This window comes from Xylaria bambusicola, assembly GCF_022495145.1.
Source record: "Xylaria bambusicola strain CBS 139988 unplaced genomic scaffold F5B22scaffold_36, whole genome shotgun sequence".
Classification (NCBI taxonomy): domain Eukaryota; kingdom Fungi; phylum Ascomycota; class Sordariomycetes; order Xylariales; family Xylariaceae; genus Xylaria; species Xylaria bambusicola.
In genome coordinates, this window is record NW_025953589.1 from 237,910 (window position 1) to 257,718 (window position 19,809).

At 33.1% G+C, this 19,809-nt stretch overlaps 5 protein-coding genes across 5 annotated transcripts; 3 read left to right on the forward strand and 2 right to left on the reverse strand.

Annotated features, from left to right (window-relative positions):
• Positions 1-44: 44 nt before the first annotated feature.
• Positions 45-3,035, forward strand: F5B22DRAFT_615734 (uncharacterized protein). The gene is made up of 8 exons (XM_047975550.1): positions 45-364; positions 423-509; positions 582-911; positions 968-1,241; positions 1,301-1,470; positions 1,525-1,589; positions 1,768-1,929; positions 1,996-3,035. The coding sequence occupies exons 1-8, from the start codon at positions 132-134 to the stop codon at positions 2,805-2,807; spliced, it is 2,133 nt and encodes a 710-aa protein (XP_047828686.1). The 5' UTR covers positions 45-131; the 3' UTR covers positions 2,808-3,035.
• An 80-nt stretch (positions 3,036-3,115) lies between these two features.
• F5B22DRAFT_648740 (kinetochore Sim4 complex subunit FTA2-domain-containing protein) lies at positions 3,116-3,965 on the reverse strand (the record flags this gene model as incomplete). The annotated part of the gene is made up of 2 exons (XM_047979062.1): positions 3,116-3,733; positions 3,783-3,965. The coding sequence occupies 2 exons, from the start codon at positions 3,963-3,965 to the stop codon at positions 3,116-3,118; spliced, it is 801 nt and encodes a 266-aa protein (XP_047828687.1).
• Positions 3,966-6,299: 2,334 nt separating this feature from the next.
• F5B22DRAFT_648742 (glutathione S-transferase II) lies at positions 6,300-7,350 on the forward strand (the record flags this gene model as incomplete). The annotated part of the gene is made up of 3 exons (XM_047979063.1): positions 6,300-6,354; positions 6,463-6,786; positions 6,926-7,350. The coding sequence occupies 3 exons, from the start codon at positions 6,300-6,302 to the stop codon at positions 7,348-7,350; spliced, it is 804 nt and encodes a 267-aa protein (XP_047828688.1).
• A 394-nt stretch (positions 7,351-7,744) lies between these two features.
• F5B22DRAFT_313216 (glutathione-dependent formaldehyde-activating enzyme) lies at positions 7,745-9,462 on the forward strand. The gene is made up of 5 exons (XM_047970633.1): positions 7,745-8,371; positions 8,481-8,573; positions 8,640-8,692; positions 8,761-8,962; positions 9,060-9,462. The coding sequence occupies exons 1-5, from the start codon at positions 8,138-8,140 to the stop codon at positions 9,378-9,380; spliced, it is 903 nt and encodes a 300-aa protein (XP_047828689.1). The 5' UTR covers positions 7,745-8,137; the 3' UTR covers positions 9,381-9,462.
• Positions 9,463-18,295: 8,833 nt separating this feature from the next.
• Positions 18,296-18,851, reverse strand: F5B22DRAFT_648744 (uncharacterized protein; the record flags this gene model as incomplete). Its single annotated transcript, XM_047979064.1, has 2 exons — positions 18,296-18,506; positions 18,646-18,851. 2 exons carry the CDS (start codon positions 18,849-18,851, stop codon positions 18,296-18,298), a joined length of 417 nt encoding a protein of 138 aa, XP_047828690.1.
• Positions 18,852-19,809: the final 958 nt, after the last annotated feature.

A 19,809-nucleotide genomic window follows, 5' to 3' on the forward strand; every position in this document is an offset into this window, starting at 1 on the left:
CAGAACGAGGACGCCGACGATTTCCGCCGGAGATCATGCGAATAACCTCATCCTCTGTAACAAATCACCTCGACCTCAGCCCAATACGTGCCAAGAGCCGCAGTGGGACTAAAGGGAATACTCAACGTCAAATGCCACGTCAAAAAAGTCCCGCTGCATCCCCTGGCGCGGGGAACAAGGATCCGAGTCCCACGGTATCGAAAAAGCGGGCAACAAGGCCAGGTTCCGGTGACGAGACCGCCGGCAAAGACTCGACCCAAAAACGGCGTCGCAGAGCTTTTTCATGTCTGTCCTGCCAAAGGTTGAAATGCAGATGCGAATATGACCTGGGGGCTCAGGGTTGTCACCGCTGCCAAACTTTACGGTGTGTTTTCATTGATCATTTCCAGATCCGCGGCTAAAGACTGACGACTATCTGTTAGAATTACATGCTCCTTACGAGGGGAAACTGATGCGCCACAGAATCCCTCAAAGCCCAACGATGTCTCTCGTCTAGGTGTTGAAGAGAGGTATGTCCCCGATTTGCTTTGAATGGGGGTGATTCCTGGTCCTGGTCAACACTAACACATAATTGATGCTAGGCTACAGCGCCACGAAGATGCTTTGGAAGAAATAAAAGCCATGATAAAGGCTCTGAAACCTGAGCGACAGTCCTCTGGGCGTTCTGCTAAAGTTGACGCGGAATCGAACGACCACGAAGAGGAAGCTGCAAGTGTGGGCCAACATACACCAGACGCAGAATATCTCTTGAACCCGATAGATAGGGGCTCGAAATCAGCGCCAGTTGTAGTGCTCAGAGAGATCAGCCAACAGGTCACCCTGGGCTACCGTAGGATGCTGGGGCAGGGAATCCCTGATCTCCTGCAGCTACAGTTGCTCGACGAACAGACCGCAAGCGAGCTGATAGAGCTGTAAGGCAGAACTCGCCCTGGTGCATTGCGTGACTAACCGTAATGTCGCCACACAGCTTCATCAAACATCAAGGTCACACGCTGCTTGTACGCAGCGTTGCGGATCTCAGGCACTTCGGTGACACGCGACGAGTCTCTGCTTTTTTGCATGGTGTCTGTTGTCTGATAGGTGTCGTCTACCGTGACGATATCTGCGGGACAGCGTTGCACCGCCAACTGTATGAACAAATTCGCATCACGCTAGGCGAAGCCGTGCTTTCTAGTCCCCTAGACTTGGATGACCTCAATGCCATGTTCATCATGAGTAACAACGCCAACTCTCCCAGTGGCGTAAGTGCTGTTGCCTCTGATACTCATCGCCGTTGTGATCCGATGCTGACTGTATATAGCAAGGCACCGAGTATATTGACAGTTGGTTGCTAACTGGGTATTGCGCAAAGCAAGCCATGTTGAGCATTTGTTTCACGCAAATTGTTGACCGACTCAAGAAAGGAACCTCCGGGGGCGAGGACTATCGGGCGATACAACTTTGGTCTACAATCTGCCTCCATCATCTTCAGTACGTTGTCATTTCAATAACCTGTATTATTGCTCGATAGCTAAGCTGTCTCAGCTGGGCTGCCACGACTGGTCGACCGTCAATCATTCCGAAGGGATATCTCAACCAATGCTACGTCTGTAAGTATGTTGAAGAATTATGCTGTTCTCAATCACCCGACACTGTCCTATTATTTCTGCGAATATCTTATCTCTTCCTCATCTTGATAGGAATTGTATTGTTGAAGCTACGACCTCTCAAGGCCTCCACGACGACCATAGCCAGGCATTTAAAAGAGATCAAAGCTTACTATTGCAGTGCATAGCTTCTACCGTGCGACAATACAGGATGGAATGCTTGTGGCCGAGATAATGTTATATTCTACCCTCCACCGGAAACTGCTTCAAGAGTCATACCCCAGTGATGGACGCGAATGCGAAGAGTTCCGTACTTGGAAGCAAAAATGGAATCACTTGCTAGGTAAGGCCCCAACACATTCCCATGAAGTAGTATGGTTTAATTGGAATCTAATAGTTGGGCATAAAGCACTACCGACCTCTGCAATGCTTCGGGTGGGTTACCACGCAGCTTGCCTGATATTGGCGGTCCGAGCGCTCGAAAAGACAGGAGATGCACTCGCCTCTACCTCACTTCTCACCACGGATAGCCTGGTAACAGGTAACGGTTCTGGCGTATCCAAAACGAATGATCTGACACCAACGTCCGAAGACCGCCACGATTCACCCGAAGCGACTAGAGGTGAAACCTCACAATCATCAGATACCAAGACAGATAACGCTGCGGACGTCCTCCGTATCAACGCATGTAAGTATGCGAAACTCGTCGTAGAAACCTTCCTCGAGATGCCTACTTTCCTGAGGGACAAGGCTCCGACAGCGACATGTCTGTGCCTTGGCTATTGCGCCCTCGTACTTTCGCACTACGATCCGTCGCTGTCGCAGATTCCCGATACAGTGGTCTTGCGCCTAGTTACGAGCCTCGACCACTGGGTCCAGACATCCCCAGGCAAGGCGTGGTCATATAAGTACGGAGCACTGGCGATACGGAAGGTCGAAGCGAGGATCAACTCCTCTCGTACGCCACCAAACTCACACGCTCCGTCGAATATAAGTGACCGTGGTGACCACGAGCGCTCAAACGAGCGTGGGGCCCAGGCAGCTCCGTTCCGGCACTCTTCTGAAGGCCATGTCCATGCGTATCCCGCGGATGATATACCCTCATCGATGGGGCATACTGTTGACCCGAATAATGAGTTACCACTATTCAATCTTAGTGAGGATGATTTTCCGAGTATGGAGGGGTTCTTCGGGGGCGGGTTCTTGGATTTGATGCGATAGAGATTTTCGATAAACTAGATATGAGGCTCATTGCAATGAGGTAGTAGATCATCAGTGATATATATCCCCATATATCCTTATATATATATATAAGCCTAAAAGGTTAAACACTTCCTTGGGTAGTTTCACGCATGACGGTCCAGCATATGAGGGTGGGATTATACGTGTTCTTGCTCTATAAACAAAACATATACATACGATTCTAGCAACTGCATAACAATATCTCACACAAGTCACTATTACAGTCAAAAATTCACTTCAGGTCTAGAACACCATCAAATAAAGCCCACTGTAGATCCAAATAGAAACTATTCACAGGAACCTCGTCGTAACTTAGCCCGGTAAGCTGCCCTCGAGCTTGCCCTCCTTTTAAGCTCGTGTTCTTCCATCTCTCGAAAGCAAGCGCGATCGTATCCCACAGTCACGTCGATACTTTCTGTCTCCCGAAGCCTGGTCGACAGATGTATATGGGGCGATGTGATCGCGATACTGAAGTCGAATAATCGGCCGCCTAGAAGGTTACGTCTACATATATCCATGTTGAATATCCCCAGCTCGTTCATTTTCTCGATGTTGGACTTGATAACTGATAACTTCCGTCTGCCATACGGCGATTTAGAGGGGATGTAGTCTTTGATGATCGCGCGCAGCGGGCTTCCTTTGTCTGAGGGCTCGCGATTCCAGTCCTTGATGGCGAACTTGTTCCCGAAGCGTGCCTCGATGAGATGTTCTATTGCGGCTGGGAGGAATGCGTAGCCGTGACAACGCACTGCGAGGAGATCATCCTGCTTCTTTTCTACTAGGAGCCCGAAGGCCCGGCATTCGGCGTAGAAGGGATCCATTTGGTAGCGTACGACGCGGTTGGTTAGGAGTTCTTCTGCGCCGTACGGGAATGGTCGTAGGTCGACGATGCTGAAGAAATTGAACTGGAATGGCATTAGACTGGGAGGTTTGGGGTTTGTTTTTGCTACACACGATCTTGATGACGTATTTTCTTCCATTGATCCTGACTAGAAAGACCCGGGCGTGAGGGACGTCGCCTTCTTCAAGTTTCCTCTCATCTGGTCCTAGCATTTTTATGAACTCGATGTTGTCGATGTTCCCTCGGAAGGGGCCTAGCTTAGGCCCCTTCATTTCTTGTGGGATCATATCTTCCATTGCGATTCGATTATCATAGTTATCTGATGTGTTGTCGCTTAGACCCTACTGTTGATGTCTCGGTGAGAAGGGTTTTGTTTATCCCTTAAGAGCATAGAAGAGTGTAAGGGGGTTTATGAGGTGATTGCGTAGCATAAATATCAAATACAGCTTCTCTCCCTACGCGCTCTTACACACCCTGATGATGTTTGTTTAATCTGTCTCGTATCTATGGACTAGCGCTGTGAGAGCACCGATGTTGACAGTGATGGTAGCAACGGTATAAAGGACATAACACCAGATTGGAGAAGAAGTGAAGCATACTTCAAAACCATGGGCAATTGCCCATAGAGTTTTACGACTAGATGGTAGATATACCTATACTTCCTTTAACTCAAAGTCGCGATTGAAACGGAATGAATCATCAACCTATCTTATGCTCATGAGCTGCGGTGCAACGTTGAACCTACGAGATGCGAGGGCAGCGATTGTCGAATGGGCTCAGAAATACATATTTCGATGACACTAAGCTTTACACAGATTGAAAGGAGAAAACTAGAAGTTGCTTAAGAGAACATTTTCTTCACTCTGGTGGTAGTTTTACATGTATGTTCATGTAGAATAGTTGTCTTAAAAACAATCCATTAGGAAGCGCAGTGACTTAACTCTTCAAAGCATTACTTAATCAAGTGAACCTGTATAGAAAGATAGATAGACTATGGGCATATTTAGGATTAATCGCAACACACATCTGAAGATGCTGTCTTTGGGAGAAGGGTTATATCATTGGCCATGAAGATCAGGTAGATAGCGACATTTGCGTGACAACTCCAATAAGCTACATAAAGTGCATGCAGTATACACACCTCCTTTAGCCGCAACCACATGCGGACCGTTTAGGGGTTCGGGGTCATTACCAAGGACCTCCTTGTTTTCGCACGGGGCACGTTTTTTGCTGCCGTTCCCAACGGCGAGGCGAGCACTGATAACCACAATGGGATGATCTAAAAGCACGTTCGCGCCAATGGAGAAGCCTTTCCATATGCACTGGGACGAAAATAGGAGGACACGGGCGCGTTCAACCTACAGTGGGTTCGCCGAACCCCTCTTGATGCGCCGCACTTCGCCGTCGCGGACCAGCTGCAAGGCGATATTGAAATTTTTAAAAAAAAATTTCAATGACTTCCTCGACTTGGACTGTGATGGCATCGTGTTACCAGTGAGGCTAGGTCTGCTATAAGATCCTGAGATATAAGGGTCGTTCAGATTCCGAGTCTTAAAGGGTTTTCAACTTTGAAAGGGATTAATGAGAATTGTCAATGGTCAACGGCTTTGGCACCTCTTCAAGCTATGTCTAATGCCATATATTTTAGATCTTCAAAGAGTTGGGGGTCCATGTGTTCTTGGCGCAGGGACAGGCCGCTTGAAACGCCCCCAAACCGCGCAGTAGCTCGTCTGCTGCAGACTGCAGCACGAAGCTTGAAACATGCAGCCATCACTTACTGCTCGACAAACCGCCACGACATCTCGTTGGCAAACTGGCGACAATCAGCGGCGAGCTCTCCACATGCCCTGCTGTTCACTGCGCATACGGATCAGGCGATGGCGTCAAAGCTTGGACCCCTCTGGCAATTGTCACATCCCATCTTCATCCAACCGGAAGCCGGCAAGGGACAGACGAAGGGTGTTATATCAAGTCTGAAGTCCTTCGCCGCGTGTGCCGCGCGCAAGAACGATACGATACCTCGTCGGACCTTCGGTGGACGAACAAACCCACCGCATCAGCACTCATGGGGTATAGCTCGGGGTAGCATGAATTATCAAGCTAAGAACTCCGCCGCAACCTACAGTAGCTTGTGATATATTTAGTACCCGGCGACTCCCTATCTACCTCGGCCGTCTCTCTGAAAGAGCGTTATGCTAACGAACGAACCACTGTATTACCTATCATGGCTGTAAGGAGGGTGGGTTGCGGCGATTGGAGACAGGCTGCAACCACACAGACTGCTACCCCGCCCGCCCTTAATAATCATGGGTTCTATAATCGGGGCTGCAACCTTTTTTGTTTCCGTTGCGCTCTACGGCTTAGAGGTGACGTGCTGAACACATCTCGGCCGTGGTCTAAGAGAATTATGAAATGCAGGGACTGATTGCTTCCGTGTGTGCTTAACGCCGAAGGTTAAATGCGCTTTTTGTTATATAAGAGCCCTCGTTATCCTTCCTCTACCCCAATTCTCCGAAATCTACCTCGACATCACTTCGTATCTTACGCCAGCTTCTACCCAGGCTTTGATGATACACCACATATTGTTTGAGGAGGTATAGACCGATAAGACGGTAGCACTATAAGCAAAAATGGCCGACCCCACGGGCCTCATCGCCAAGAGCGGTATCGAGCTGCTCACATTCGGTATGTCCACGCTTTCGTCCATTTCTCCCCTTGGCGCTATCTCGTGGCGAGGTTTGAAATGATGGGTCAGTGAACTAGAAAGGGCGCCACGTATTAACGGAATCATAGGAACGCCCAATGGCTACAAGATCAGCATTCTCCTGGAAGAGCTGAAAGGCGCCTACGGAAAGGACTACACCTATCAGTCGATCAATATCGCGCACAACATACAGAAAGAGCCTTGGTACACAGCCATATGCGCCAACGGTCGGATCCCTGCCATCGTCGACCACGACCGCGGCGGCTTCGCCGTGTACGAGGGCCTCGCCATCCTGGGCTATCTTACACGCCGGTACGACCCGCTGAATAAGTTCAGCTTCCCTGTCGACAGCAACGAGTACGACGAGGCCGAGACCTGGATGGCTTGGCAGCACGGTGGATTGGGACCGATGCGTATGTTTACTTACTTATTATCCTTTGAGTTCACTTTTCCAGGAGAAGAAATGTCTCGGGAGTTTACATATGACTCCTAAAATTTGCTTCTTGTTTTTTATTTTCAAGAGTCAAGTTACTGACTCCAGCGAAACCGTAGAAGGTCAGGCGGGCCACTTCGTGCGCTACGCGAAGGAGAAGATCCCCTACGGCATCCAGCGGTACGTCGGCGAGACGGAGCGCCTATACGGCATTCTGAACAAGCGCCTAGAAGGCCGCGACTACGTCGTCGGGAACAAGTTCAGCATCGCCGACATCAATCTCCTCGGGTGGGTCAATGTCGCGCGGCTCGCGGGGATTATCCTGGAAGAGCAGTTCCCGAACATTGGGAGGTGGCTCGATCGGTGCCTTGAACGGCCGGCGGTGAGAAGGGGCTTCGCGATCCCGTATGTCTCGCCGTTGACGAATGCTAGTGTCAAGGAGATTGTGGAGACGAATCCGGCTATGAAGAGGCAGGTCGAGGAGACGGATAAATTGATTATGAATGCGAAGACGCAGTATGGGTATAAGTATGCCTCGCCTTAGATTGTTGGGAGGGGCGATTGCTTGTATTGTCATGTGTATGTAATTAGATATCGGGGTGGTATATTTGAGATTTCGATACAGTTATGCTACGGCTTGCTAATCGCTTGTCGTTGCCACGAAGTAAGTACTCGTGTGATTCAATTCAACACATCTTGGTTATCAGATTTGGTCTTTGTAATGGCTGTGGTGTCATTGGATAGAATACATTAGACTGGGCGACGCGACAAGAAACTGAGATAGTGGGGGTGGGGTTGAAACCGGCCGGTTGTGTGCTCTTCCCAGCTGGTCGGGCGTGAAGCTGAAACTAGCAGACGCCATCTGTTGTGTTGCGAAAATCATCCTGCAAGTGGGAGAAGGAGGGTGTCCAGCATATATACATACAATGTTGAATTTCACAGTGATCTAGATCTTGTTCGGTCGTATATCCACCCCTTGATACAACTTAGTAGAGTTAAAGCATAGAGTCAATGCCCGGCAATTAAAAGTAGTAGAAGGTTATCTGTAAACGATATGTCTCCGAAGGTCTGGCGGACTTGTTTTGTCTGGCGAAGTGGTCTGTATGTTTCCGAGACCACTATGCGTGTATCGTAACACAATAGCGCTGAATGTTTCCGAAGCTAGAAACGACATGGCTGCCTGATGCCAAGCAAGCCTATCTGTTCATGATTCTCAATAGTTAAATGCACTTGCCATTCATCCGTCCATCCAAGCAACAATCCCGCATCTATCTTCAAGGATTGAAGTCCAACTTAACATATTCGCTTTTCAAACCCCCATATCATTAACAATGACCGACCAAGAAGCACCCCTCAAGACGTATCGCGCCAATTGCCACTGCGCTGCGTACGTATACGAAGTAACACTACCCGAGATCTCTACGGCCTCGCAGTGCAACTGCAGCGTGTGCTACAAAAAGGGGGCGTTGTGGGTTTTTCCCAAGCCCGAGGATGTCAAGTTCGTCAAGGGGGACCCGGCGACGCTGACGAACTACACTTTTGGCAAGAAAGTGTTCGTTCACAAGGTCCGTCGCATTCGAATTCTAGGGTTACACAATCGGTGATGACGGTGGTTGGCCGTAACCACGCGCGACGTCGTGATTATAGGGGCTGATAATATGCTGTGTCATATAGTTCTGCTCAACATGTGGCAACTCGATCATGTTTATCGGCAATCCGGACCCCTCGGAACCAGGCGAGCATGCGGAGGTTGAAATGGGTATCAATGTGCGCTTGCGCTGTCTTCTATGTATGCAGCACGCCTGAAACAGTGATTGCTAATAGTGGCAACAGATAAGACTGTTCCAGCATGGACAGATAGATATCTGGAAACTTCTTCTCAAGAAGTAAGTGTTCACGTGCCCGCCATTAGTTGTATTCGAAGGATGCTTACGGAGACCTCTGTCGCCTTTAGATTCGATGGCGCTTCGCTGCTACAGCCTCCTTACGAACCGCCTGTGTACTCTGGACCCGAGCCTGTCGTGATGTTCGACGGTAGTAAGTTGTATACGGGGAGTTGCCACTGTGGTGCGGTTACGCTCGCCTTGAAGAACAAGGCCCCCTTGAACCATTCTTCGGAGAAGATTATCGAATGTAACTGCAGTAGCTGTGTCAGAGTACGCTTTTCAATCCTCCTATACATGCTATATAGACGGTTCTTCTTTTTTCTTTCTTTTTCTTTTCTATAGTTACCAATAGCTAACCAGGTCACAGGCAGGTTACGTATGGGTATATCCCAGCAAGCCACAGGTGATCATTGAAGGTAGAGAGAACCTGGGAATGTACTTTTTCGGCAAGAAGCACTCGGGAAAGACATTCTGCAAGATCTGCGGCGTTCCCGTTCATAACGAGCTTGTTGAGCCCTCCACAGAAGAGCTCGCCGCGATGACGGATGAGGAGAAGATAAAAAGATTGGGCGGGATTTCCCTCTCGCCTATTAATCTCCGCGTCATTCACGACCTTAATGTGAATGATTTAAGCGTGTATCAATTTGATGGATATTCGATCTTCCAACCGCCGTATGTGGAGCCATGAGTACGCGGTTATTCTCGACGGCCTAGTATCCTGTTTCCAATAATTTCGAGCGGAATTCTTGAATGCTTCACAAGCATATTCGTTAGGTAGTAAAGATAGCACATCTGACGGATATTTATAGTTAACGGAATCGAACCGGCATTTCTAGGCAACGTTTCTGAAGTTAAGTTAAAAGCGTTATTTTATTATTAATTCCGTAACAAAATGCGTGGAAAATTCTAACTATATAGGCGTTTCGGCTAATTTTTGGAGCATAATGCCCCTGTTAAAAGTGCCTTTATAAATGCACTTTTGCCGGGGCGTAGTACGCCCTCGTCAGGGGTATACTATACTATTAACCAAAAACGCTGCGCCATTAGCAAAAGCGTTGCACTATTAGCAAAAGTATTATACCACTAATAAAAGCATTACATTATTCCATTATATACCCCCTAATTAAACAATATTACTATATAATTAATTATTTAACTTTAATGCTTTATATAATTAATAAATTATAATATATTTAATACTTCTTTTATATATTTAAATCTATTCCTACCTTTTTAACTTTAAAAGCATTTTTATTTAATTTCCTTTTAATATATATTTAACCCTTTATTAATTAAAATAAATAAAATAACTTAAATACTTTATACTTTATTTTTTATTAATATATTTACTTTAATTAATATTTTTTAAATTTATAATATTAAATTATATAATTATTCTTATATATTATTTATAATACTTTACTTTTAATATTTATTATAATAGTATTTAAAGTTAATATATAAAGTTTATACTATTAATTATTTAATATTTATTAAAATAACCTTTATTACTTATATTTATTAAATATAATATTTAAAGTTAATATATTAATAAATACTTTATTAAAAAGCATTATTATTATATAAAGTTTTATTATTTATTTATTTAATATTATTATAATAATTATATATTTAAAAGTATAATATATAAAAGATATATATCCCTTTTAATATTTTAAAATAAAGCTTTTTCCTTTTTTTTTTTTTATTTTTTTATAATTTTTAATATATTATATAATATATATAATACCCTTTATTTTATAATATATTTATTAACTTTTTATTTTTTATTAATAATTAAAACCTTATTTAATAAATTATTTTTTTTATATAATATTATTTTCTTTAAAATATATATTTTTTAAAAGTATATTTATTATAGTTTAATATTATTTATATTATTAACGCTATATATTTTTAAAGTTTAAGGAATTATATTAATATATATATATAAAAATATTATTATAAGCTTTTTTCTATTCCTACTTTATTAACCTTTCCTTTTTAAAGGAAAATAATAATTTTAATATATAAATATATTTTTATAACTTATTTTTAATTAATTCCTATAAAATATAATATACTTTTATTTAAAATTTATAAAAAATATAATATAAATATTAATATAGGAAAAATTTAATATAAATTTTAACCTTTCCTTTTTATATTTATTTAATTTTAGCTTCGCTTCCCCTTTTTCTTTTATACCTATATTACTTTTATACCCAGCTCCCCCCCCTTACCTACCTACCCCCGTTACCCTTATTATTACTATTATTAATAATAAAAATAAAAATAAAAATAAAAATAATAATAATAATAATAAAAAAAAAAAAAAAAAAAAGGAAAAAAATACTTTAACTACTATATATATTACCTATACCTTTATTTACTTTTATTATATTTCCTTCCCTGCTATACCCTTACCTACCTTTTCTATTACTTCCAGCTTTAATACCCGGTTATTAATAATATTAAAACCTACCCTAATCTCCTATAATTAATATATTTAATTTTCCTTTATAAAAAAATTAAACATTTATAAATAAATAATTAAAAAGGGTTTTTAATACTTTCGGTATTAAAAGAATTATAAATTATATATACCTATATAAATATTTTAAATATTTCTTTTTTATTATAAAATACTTTTAATACTTTTAAATTAATAATATAAAAGGAGTTAAAATAAAATTATTAAACTTTTATAATTATAAAGTTTATAATATATATTTAATTAGGATAATTAAATTAATTAATTTTATAGCCCTTATTATATTATTATTACTATTATTACTATTATTACTATTATTATTACCCTTTTAACCCTTATAATTAATAAAGATATAAATTTAATTTCCTTTTTATAATTCTTTTAATATACTTTAATTATTTAATAAATATTTAAACTATTTAAAAAGTTTATATAACCTTTTATAAGGCATTTTCCTTAAAAAATACCTTTATAAAGGCTATTAAATCTTATTACGTTATCCGCTCTTTAAAGTAATAAAAAAAAAAGAAAATAAAAAAAAACATTATACCTTTCCTTATTAATTGGGTAATATTTATCCTTAATACCGCTATACCTGGTTATTTCCTATCCTTTAAAAATAAAAATAAAGAAAATAAAAAAAAAGAAGAAAAAAATAAGCTTATTATATTTAACTTCTTCCTTTAAAAAAAATACTTTCCTTTTCCTCCTTTTCCTTTTATTATTATATTATTATTCCTATAAAGTACGGTCCATTATTTATTATTTTAATTTAGTTTAAATTTTTAAATAAAAATTAAAAGGGGCTTTATATTTAAAATTAACTATATATTTATTTTTTTATTTGCTTTTTATAACTATAGCACTTTTATTTTTTAAATTAATAAATACTTTAAAATATTTAAACTATACTTTTAATATATTTTTAATAAATTTATTAATAAGCATTTATACCGTTAATAAATATATAATTTTAAAAAATCCCTTAATATACTTTTATTTTATTTATATATTTTAAATATTTATATAATGGAGTTAAATATTAATATATTTATTTTCCCCTATTATAAAATATATAATTTATTAATTATTTAAAAAAATTATTTATACTTCTTTAAAGTTATATATAATATCCTTAAAAAATTATTTAAATACTATTATTTCCTTTTTTATAAATAATAAAGTATTTATTTTAACTTTAATTATTAATATAATAATTATACTTTATTATATTATTTTTTATATAATTATACCTTTAAATAGTAAAATAATATATTTATATAAAAAGCGTTTAGTTTTTTAATTATTTATAAAGGAAGCATTTTTCGCTATAATAAACATTTATATATTTATATTTTAATTATTATATATAATATATAAAAACTTTATAATATATATATATTTAATAATTTAATTTATTACCTTTAAATAATTTAACCTAGGATTAATTAAAAACTTTAATAATTGTACTATTATATAAGTTATATTTAGTTTTAATATAATAGCGTTATATAAAATTATTTTAATACGCTTTTAAAATGCTTTAATTTTATACTTTATAACCTATTTTAAAAACTTTTTTAATTCTTTATATAATAAAAGAATTATTAATACTTAACTTTAATTATTAAATTTATAATACTTTATTACTTTTTTAATATATTAATTATAAAGTAGTATTATAATTTTTCATTTTTTATCTTTAACTATTTTTATATTAAAGAATTATAAAGCATTTCTTTATTCTTTAAACTTATAAATACTTTTAATTTAATTAATAATTTTTTATATTTAAAATTAATAATCCTTTTTATATAAAATTAAAAAGTTATTAATATAGAAAATAATAAATATATAGTAATTTAAAGTATAAAATAAATATAGCTTTTTTAAAAAAGTAATTATATTATTAATTTAAAATATTTTTATAAACTTTTTATATTATAGCAATAGTAAATTTTATAACCTATATAAAGTATATATTAATAAACTAATTTTATTTCTATTTATAAATCCCTTAAGGAGATTTATTATAATTATGCTTTATTTTTTTTAAATAGTATTTAAAAATGCTTTTATTATATTATATTATTTAATTTTTAAGTTTAAATACGCTATTAATATTATTATTAATTTAAACATTTTTATAATTAAAGTTATAATATAAGTTAATTATAAAATATCTTCCGTTTAAAGGTTTCCTTTTATAATTATTTATAATTTATATATTTTTAAATAGTCCTTTTTATTAAACTTATAAATAAATACTTATTTTAATAATAGTAAGGTATCCTTAAATTACTTTTTAGGTATAACTTTTAAAGCGCTTATATTTTTTAACTTTTAAAATTCCTTTTTAGTATTTTTTTTAAACTTTTTTCCTAAGGTATATATTTTAAAATCTTTTTAACTTTTAAATAGCAGATTTTTTAAATTACTATAATATATATACCTTTAATAAGATTTTAACTATACTTTTTTATTATAAATAACTATAGCTATAAATATAGTATAAAGGGTTTTATATTCTTTATCCCTTTAATATAATACCTTTATTATATTTAATAAAAATATTTATAGGAATACTTTTTAATATTTATTATATAGGATATATATTTTATTATTAAAAAATATTATAATTAAAAAAATAATAGTATTAATATTTCTTTTTAAATACTTTTAATCTTTATTTTAAAGCTTTAAGGCTATATTTTTAACTTTTTAACTTAACTTTATTATTAAAAGGAATACCCTTTATTTATATCTTCGTTTTTTAATTAATAATTAAAGCTTTACTTTAAATATAAAAAGTATATTTATTAATAGTAATTTATTATTTTATATATTTAATATAATAGCTCTTTAAAGTATATTATTTTTTATTTAATTTATATTATTAAAGTTACCCTTTATTATAAAATAATGCCTATTTAACTTAGGCGTTTTTTAAAAAATTATAAATTTATATTATAAACCTTTAAGGGATCCTTTCTTTTAATTTTTAAGTATACCTACCTTTAACTTTTGCTCCTTTAAAAAGGTAATAAAAGGCTTAATAGAATTATATAATATTTTTTCCCTATTATTAATAAAAGCGTTTATATTTAATTTAAATATTATATCCTTTATTTTTAATTAAATATCTTTAATATTATTAAAGTTTTTAACCTTTTTTATAATTTATAAAGGTTTTATATACGTTTTAATAACTTTTATTATTAAATACTTTTATTTTTTATTATAATAAAGTTTTTTATTAAATTTTATATTTTTAATAATAATAACCTTCTTTAATTAAAGTATTTATATTTAATATACTTTAATTAATTTATATTTTATTAAATATTTAATATATATTTAAGGTTTAACTTTATAATTATATTTATATTTATTTATATTATAATCCTTTTTTAATAGGTATACTTTATATTTATATATATAAATGCTATTTTAATTAAGCTTTAAATTGTTTATTAATTCCTTTATTTTTTTAAATATATATTATTAAAAATATTAAGCAAATTAATATTTTAATACTTTATAAAGTATATATAAATTATATACCTTTAAAGGGTTTATATTATATAGTTAGGCTATTATTTAAGCTGCTTTAAGCTATAACTTTTTTTAGGAATATTGCTTTAAATAATATTTTTAGCACTTTTTTAATTATTTCTTTTTTTATTTTTTTAGTTCCTTTAAAACCTTCCTTTTAATAAAGTAAAAAGAGTTTAACGTTAATTCCTTTATTTTCTATTTAAATTTTATAGCATATTTTGCTTTTTATTATAATTGTTGCTTTTTTATTATTACTTTAAAACTTATAAATAAAAAGTTAAAAATAGTATATTATTTAATACTTAAACTTATATAATTTATTAAAAACTTTATTTAATAATTTATTTATAAATAGGTATATTTAAATATAATTATTAAATTTATCTTTAAGTATAAATAATTAATTTATACCGTTATAACCTTTTAAATAGTTAAATAAGTTTTAATTAATTTTTTAAAATAGTTTTATAAAGTACCTTTTTAATATCTTCTTTAAAAGTATTTAATAAATATATATTATTATATAATTTTTATACTTAAATCTAGGTATATTTAATATTTTTATATTCTATATCCTATATATAAATGTTTAAAGTATATATAATTTTAAATATCTTAATTTAAAATGTTATAATATTTTTATATCCTTTTATAATTTTAAAGGATTATTTAATAGCTTTTATAAATACTTTTATTTTTTAGCTTTATTAATATTTATAATTAATCTTATTATATTTGTTAAAATTTTTATAAAGAAATTTATTATTAATATTATAAAGGATTTATTTAAATAAATAAAAATAGGTTTATATTTAAGGAATATTAGGTTATATTATTTAATTAGCTTTATTATAAAGATATTATTTTTAATTTTTTTAAAGTATAATATATAATTTAAACTATAATATTAAATTTTATTATTTTATAAATATATTTTAAAAATAATATTAATATAAAAGCCTTTAATAAATATTACTTTAATAAATATTAAATTTATAAAATATAATTTATATTTATTATTAAATATATTTTTAATAATCCTTTTCCTTATATTAAAAATTAAAAATTATATTATTTTTAATTAAAATAAATATACTTAATTTTAATAATTCTTTTTAATTTATTAAATATAATACGTTATAATTATTAATAAATATATTATTTAATAATATATATAATATTTAATTAAAGATTAAATATACTTTTAAATTAAATTTATTTAAAAAGTAAAATAAGTTAATAATTATTTTTATAAAATAATTTTTATTAATAATTTAATATAAAAGTATAAAATATAATTTATAAAATATTATATTCCTATTATTATAGCTTAAAGAAATAGAATATATTAATATATAGATTATTATTATTATTTATTTAAAGCTATATTATATAAAGATGCTTTAATATTTTAAAAGCTTTTTAAAACTATATTACTTTTATTTATATTAGTAATAAATGCTTTTTTAATTTTATTAATATTAAATAAATATACCTTAATGCTTTAAATACTTTTTAATAGTAAACTATTAAAATTATATAAAATTAAAGTACTATTTATAATAAAAGTATAATTCCTTTTCCTTTAGGTTAAATTTTATTAAGTATACCTTTAATAATAAAAACGTTAAATTAATTATAATATATATAATTTATTTATTAAGGAATTTCTTTTTCCTATTTAATTTTTAATTAAATAAAGTTCCTTTATAAGTAATCTTTTATTTATTAATAGAAATAATTTTATATAAATTATTTTAATAAATATATTTATAATATATTTTAATATCTTTAATAATTTATTTATTTAATAATTTTATTAAGCGTAGGTTACTTTTTTTAATAATTATAAATTATAATCTTTTATACTTTTATAATTTTTATAAATATATTTCCTTAAAGTTTAATATATATAAGTATAAATATCCCTTTTTTTTTATACGCTTTTAAGGATTTTTAAAAGGTATTATTATTTAAATTATTATTTAAAGAGGTTATATTAAACATTATAAAGATTATTATACCCTTATACTTTTATATATTATTTTTATTAATAAAGCTCTTAAATATTTTATTAAAATTATTTAATATTATAATTAATCTTTTTAATATTTTATCTTTAGTAACTTTTATTAATTATATATTTATTTATAAAAGTATTATATATTATAAAAGTACTTTTAAAAAGTTCTTTATTATTAAAATTCCTTTAATATTTAAAATATCTTTTATTTTAATATATTAATATATTAAATTTTATTTTTAATATTATTTTACTATATTAATACTTTTAACGTTTACCCTTTTAAATATAATATAATAATCCTATTAAACTATTATTAAAATATTAAACTTTAATAAAATAATAATATTTTAAAATGCTTTAATAAAGTTTTAAATTTATAATTTATTATTATTAATAATTATTATATAAGCAATTTTAAAGCAATTTTTATTAATTATATAATTAATTTAATTAAAAAATATATTATATTTAATTATAAAAGTATTTTATTAAACTATTTTTAATAATTATATTATTATAATATTATTATATTATTTTTTAAACTTTTTATTATTAATATTTTTATTTAAAATTAATATTAATTTATTAAAATTATTATACTTTAACTTTTATTTAATTATAGCTTTAATATAGGTTACTTTCCTTTAAATTATAATATTTTCCTTTATAAATTTTTTTATTAAAGTTAAAAGTATTTAAAGGTTTAAAAAAATATTAACCTTTTTAAATATTTATAAAAGATTTAAATTTATTATCTTTTAAATATTATATACTTTTATATATATTTAAAAATAGGTAAATTAATTAGCTTAATCTTTAATTAAATATAATATAGCATTATTTAAAATAATAAACTTTATTAAATTTAATTTAAATATTATATATTTATAAAGTATATTTATAAATATTAAATAATTAAAGGGTAAAAGAAAGAAATATATTTTATATAATTAATAATAAAAGAATATTAATTTTAATTAGAAACCTAATTTATAAATAAATTAAGCTTATAACTTTAATAGATATTTATAATTAATAGAATCGAATTAGCATTTTTAAGTAACGTTTTTAAAGTTAAATTAAAAGCGTTGTTTTATTATTAATCCCGTAATAAAGTACGTAGAAAATTCTAACTATATAGGCGTTCCGGCTAATCCTCGGAGCATAGCGCCCCTACCAGAAGCGCCCTTATAGGTACGCTTCTGCCGGGGCGCAGTGCGCCCTCGTCAGGGGCGCACTGCGCCACTGGCCAGGAGCGCTGCGCCACTAGCGAAAGCGCTATGCCGCTGGTGAAAGCGCCGCGCCGCTCCGTCACAGCACGTAACTCATATATGCATCTATTAGAAGATGGGAGCCAGCAAAAGCGTTGTTTTGGAGTCCTAGCTAGCATGGGATCGTATATAGATTCAATGTAAATCTCTCTCTCCTCTGTTGCATTTATTTGGTCTAAAGTAGTTGCTGGACGTCTCCAAAGATAAACTGTACATCTTACAGTCTAAAGAAAGGGAACCGTTTCTAATCCACGCTATTCACCGCGCTCCTCCATGTAAATGAACTCGTCTTTTTCATTCTTTGTCATGAATCCAAACAGGACCTTCAGCCGTGCTTCAGATTCTGGCGCCCAGATAACCTCAATTTCAAGATCAATACATTGCTCTTTTGCCACGGGGCGGTACTGCTTGACTCGCGATGGGCCTGTCACTGCATATACCGGTACGTGCAATCCGCTTGGAATTCTTAAACCGGTAATTAGAGCTCGGGTGAAGGGGCCTGGGAACACTGAAAGGGTTGCTCCATTCCACCATTGCGTCTTGGGCTACTCGAACTCCCAAGATGTTAAAGGGCCGCCAATAGACTGCTCTGCATCCCCTATACGGATAATGAATGGGGAAGCTGAGGGAGTCCCTACGTGGGTCGAAAAACCCGAGCTGAGAGACGTCTTTCTTGGGCCACAATGGCGGATCACGCTTTGGGTATATTGAGTAATTGACACATATGATTCGGTATCTGTCCATCGCGTATTGCCTCATGTCCTGGCAGGCGCTTGCAATTCGAGGATACTTGAATTGTTTCAGTCGCATGGTAAAGCCAGGGTCAGCGTCAACACTAAATATCAAGCTTCTAATCGGGGCATGACGGGTTGCCCAACAAAAGTAGAATTCCTGCTTGTACGACCTTCCGGGCTGGCGAAGTCATATATTATGAACCTCAGTTCAAGCGGCAGACCCCCATCGCTCCTACCGAAACCGGTTTTCTTCTTGTTTCTCGATTCTTCGAGACGTCGTACCATTTCCGAGTGTATGCCTGGATATTGCAGCCAGAAGGTATCAATGCCTTTATCTCACGGTCGGCATTCTTAAACAGAGAAAAGTATTAGTCCGGTTGGCATTCGATGATCTGTGGGATTTGCCGGTGGAAAGGTAGACATACTGGCAGAATCATACTAACCCTAAAGCCGCTTCTAAATAGAAGAAGGCTGTCAAATATATAGGGCTTGCATGCGAGGCTCGTCAGGTCAACGTTATCACCAAACCCAGTCTTTTCTCATTGATTATGGCTTTTCAGTAGAAACTTGCAAGTGAATAAGTTTTATAGACGTCTACCACAAATCTTGTACCTGATCTTAGTAATGCATGTAGGAACGTATAAAAAGCTCTAACCTATATACGCCTTATAACTTAGATTTTCTCTGTTTACAATATCTGGGGGCAGGTCAAGGGCAGAGAGGCCATGCTACAAGATTGGCAATGACTGTGGCTACTAGCGAAATTTTGTGGATTTTCACAGCATAGGATGTTTAAGATCAGATATCTTGTTCTTCAAACTTGATGATCGCTGTTAGCAGATAGAATAAATATCCAGCAAATGATTAAAGTTCTTCTCTACATAACGATGCATAGATCGGTCGCGTGTCGAGAGACAATTATCATCTCATTGCTTTATACCTAGGGTAATTTGGGGTTTGCAAAGCGCGGACAAGACTTTCTTTGAGCTATTGTGATTCTTCAACTTAGCTTAGGGACATTCATATACATGTAC

Excerpts from the sequence above, each read along its gene's own strand:
- F5B22DRAFT_615734 (XM_047975550.1), top strand. The coding sequence starts at position 132 with ATGCCACGTCAAAAAAGTCCCGCTGCATCCCCTGGCGCGGGGAACAAG. Across the intron at positions 510-581 it reads CGTCTAGGTGTTGAAGAGAG|GCTACAGCGCCACGAAGATG; the intron begins GTATGTCCCCGA and ends AATTGATGCTAG. Across the intron at positions 1,471-1,524 it reads ATCTGCCTCCATCATCTTCA|CTGGGCTGCCACGACTGGTC; the intron begins GTACGTTGTCAT and ends AAGCTGTCTCAG.
- F5B22DRAFT_313216 (XM_047970633.1), top strand. The coding sequence starts at position 8,138 with ATGACCGACCAAGAAGCACCCCTCAAGACGTATCGCGCCAATTGCCAC. Across the intron at positions 8,372-8,480 it reads AGAAAGTGTTCGTTCACAAG|TTCTGCTCAACATGTGGCAA; the intron begins GTCCGTCGCATT and ends TGTGTCATATAG. Across the intron at positions 8,574-8,639 it reads AGGTTGAAATGGGTATCAAT|ATAAGACTGTTCCAGCATGG; the intron begins GTGCGCTTGCGC and ends TAGTGGCAACAG.